Source organism: Fusarium oxysporum, genomic scaffold (genome assembly GCF_000149955.1).
Source record: "Fusarium oxysporum f. sp. lycopersici 4287 supercont2.55 genomic scaffold, whole genome shotgun sequence".
NCBI classification, from domain to species: Eukaryota; Fungi; Ascomycota; class Sordariomycetes; order Hypocreales; family Nectriaceae; genus Fusarium; species Fusarium oxysporum.
This window is the reverse complement of record NW_017264855.1, coordinates 41,428-44,186: the sequence shown is the minus strand read 5'-3', so window position 1 is coordinate 44,186 and position 2,759 is coordinate 41,428. Positions and strand designations below refer to the sequence as shown.

Here is a 2,759-nt window from a genome sequence, read left to right as displayed (position 1 = left end):
CTAATGGCATAGTAAAAACCTGTTTATGGGGGATTTTTAGTGCACATTCCAATCAATTTACGGATAGCGCATAAGTTCGTCATATGACACGCCGGGGTCTGCATGTAGTATATGATTGGTTCAGTTATTCGACACGCTTGTAATTGGTAATATTTAATGTTAGTTCGGTATTAGCGACAGTGGGGCTAGTCAGCAATTCCATTCCGCACGCTCCTCAGGTTTTACCGGGAGTCATCACGAATGAAAGCGACACTCAAGACGTCACAAAAGTTATGGTACTTGGCTTCAGATAATCACCAGGTCCGATATGCAGTCAGTGTTTCATTGGGGAACCTCGATTCCTAAACCCAAACGGATCGGTGGTCCTAGAAGCCATGGAGCCTGTGGTTCGGTAAGACACATGTGTCATTTTTTGCGAATGCTGTCTCTGTTAACTTCGGAGCTGTCTACTGACCTTAAACACAGTGTAGAAAGTCTCATCTCAAGTGCGACGAGACAAGGCCCTCGTGTAAACGATGTGCAGTGATGGGGTATTCTTGCGAGTACAAGCAGTGGCAGAAGAAAGCAGGACGACCTATCACATGCCGTGCAACGCAACGCACCATACTTCCCGCAACGGATGCTAAGATCATGACTAACGGTAGAGTCTCTGGTCCGTCCACAACCGACTTCTCCGAGTCTGCTGAGTCATCGCCTCAGGACTCGCCCAGATGCCACGTTCAAATACAATGGCGATACAGCGGAGCATCCGAAGAACAGGTGCATCCACACGAGATGATACTTTCGGGTCAACTGGATATTCCCAGGGCTCCTATCCCGATCAACCTCTTCACCATACATATGCCGTTCAAGTCTAGGGAACTTTTCTATTATTGTAAGTCGTATGATCGCTGGGACTTCAAAATCTGGTATACTCAAGACTGCCTGTAGTCTACAAGGCTGATCAAGCCCTGGAAGTGATTGGCCACAAGCAACACCAAGATTGGTACACGCCTTTCCCCTTCACGTATACAAGAACATCTTACTGACCCTTGGTGCGAACCGGATAGTTTAGTATCTGTAATGGAACACGCTCATGCGTTTCGCAATGCTCTTCTAATAGCAAGTCTTCACTATACGTTAAATACGGGCAACTCGCAACATTTTCAATCGACATTCTTATTTCATAAACTTCAGACTATCCGCATGGTTAATGACTGGCTTGTGAATCAGACATCTGAATCAGTCACATGCATCATCAGACAGATCGCGTCCCTCTGCTTCGTGGAGGTAAGAACAATGCTTTCGGTTCCTTGAGATAATACTAATTCTCGGCGTAGCTCTGCCTTGGTGAGATTGCTAATGCCGAGACTCACCTCAATGGCATCGTTAGCCTCCTGAAACAAATAGGTCCATGTGGCACCAATGAGTCAGATCCCACCCAGCAAGAGTTAGCCGACCGGTATTTTATCTTGTGAGTTCATCGATACCAGGTGGTATTATACTGTGTCTCATCATCGTGAACTTAGTACATACACCCTTGTTGCCGGATTCAAAGGTAGACTTGGGGCACTCTTACGCATAAATTCGCAAAGGAATGTCTATGACCTTAGTCAACAGGAGGCCCTTGACATGACATATACTATCACGCGTTCTGAAGTTTCTACGGGCGGCTTACGCATTAAACTATCTGCTATTCGGCTATTACCGTCACTTCTGGCTCCCATACCTCTAGGGTCAACACTGAAGGATATCAATGGACTTGGAACCATAATAAGTCTTCGAAGCATGACTGACAAGGTTGATGAAGCCCGGAAAGAGTATTTTACGGAGGTAGAATCTTTGAGAGGTGTTTTCGATGCAGCCTGGGCTACAGGCGCAGCTTCCCAAGTGCTGGCGAACTACGTGGCTTCTCACATCCAGTCGACTTCGATCCACGACACTCAAACCCCACCACTTGATTTTCCCTACAGATTCACAACAACATGTTGTGCCATGTACATTGCTACGAATCTATATATGCACCGCGTACTTGGAATCTGTGACCCTGGAGTCATTGAACGAAGTACGTCTGAACATATGATGTATCTGTACAGGCGCGACCTCAGCAGAATGTATGCGCGTTGGAAGGATGACCCCGGGCATGACGGAGATTTTATATTTTGGCAGCTGATGATTGGAGCAATCCATATCTGCGCATATGAACCAGACTCAGACGTGGCGGTGTTTTTCAGTTGCAGTATACGGGACTGGAGTCGGAGGGTTGGCATCAAGCAGTGGCTAAACGCTAGAGCGGCATTGATGAGGGTCACTTGGCCAGTCATGCCTGAGGAGGGGAGTCCAGCGCAGCTGGTCTGGGATAAAGCCCATGGTGTGTAATGTGTATGATATTTGCTGATTTCCTAGTCGACAACTTCTTCCTTCCACGTAAGTCACCTTTTTCGCTAGCATTCGACTTCAACGCTTATTAAATTCTTGTCAAGGCTGCTGGGAGCAAAACGCCTTAGCCATCACCAGCAGCAAAATCCCGAACCATGAACACGAAACCTGTTGTTGGGGTCTATGGAACAAGTGCCGTCACTGAGGCGTGATTTCCTTTGTTTTGTGACCGGTATTGCTATGTAATATCTCGCGATTTTGATATAAAAGAAGCTGGGCGTTGTATTAAAGAGAGCGGATATAACCATGCTATAGATGCCCAAGGCATCTATTACACTAACTTATATGTCCTTCTTAAATCAAGGCAGAGTGAGCTAAGAAACGGGAAGAGCAGTAATAGC

The 2,759-nt window shown here is 46.5% G+C and overlaps 1 protein-coding gene across 2 annotated transcripts; it reads left to right on the top strand.

Moving 5' to 3' along the window:
• The first annotated feature begins 198 nt into the window (after nt 1–198).
• Nucleotides 199–2,668, top strand: FOXG_17569 (uncharacterized protein). Of its 2 annotated transcripts, XM_018397576.1 has the most exons (7): nt 199–391; nt 466–874; nt 931–985; nt 1,050–1,269; nt 1,320–1,453; nt 1,509–2,406; nt 2,463–2,668. In XM_018397576.1, exons 1-6 carry the CDS (start codon nt 308–310, stop codon nt 2,356–2,358), a joined length of 1,752 nt encoding a protein of 583 aa, XP_018258627.1. In that variant the 5' UTR covers nt 199–307; the 3' UTR covers nt 2,359–2,406; nt 2,463–2,668. The 2 variants fall into 2 exon arrangements, with proteins under 2 accessions (XP_018258627.1, XP_018258626.1); XM_018397575.1 differs by having other exon boundaries at nt 1,509–2,668.
• Nucleotides 2,669–2,759: the final 91 nt, after the last annotated feature.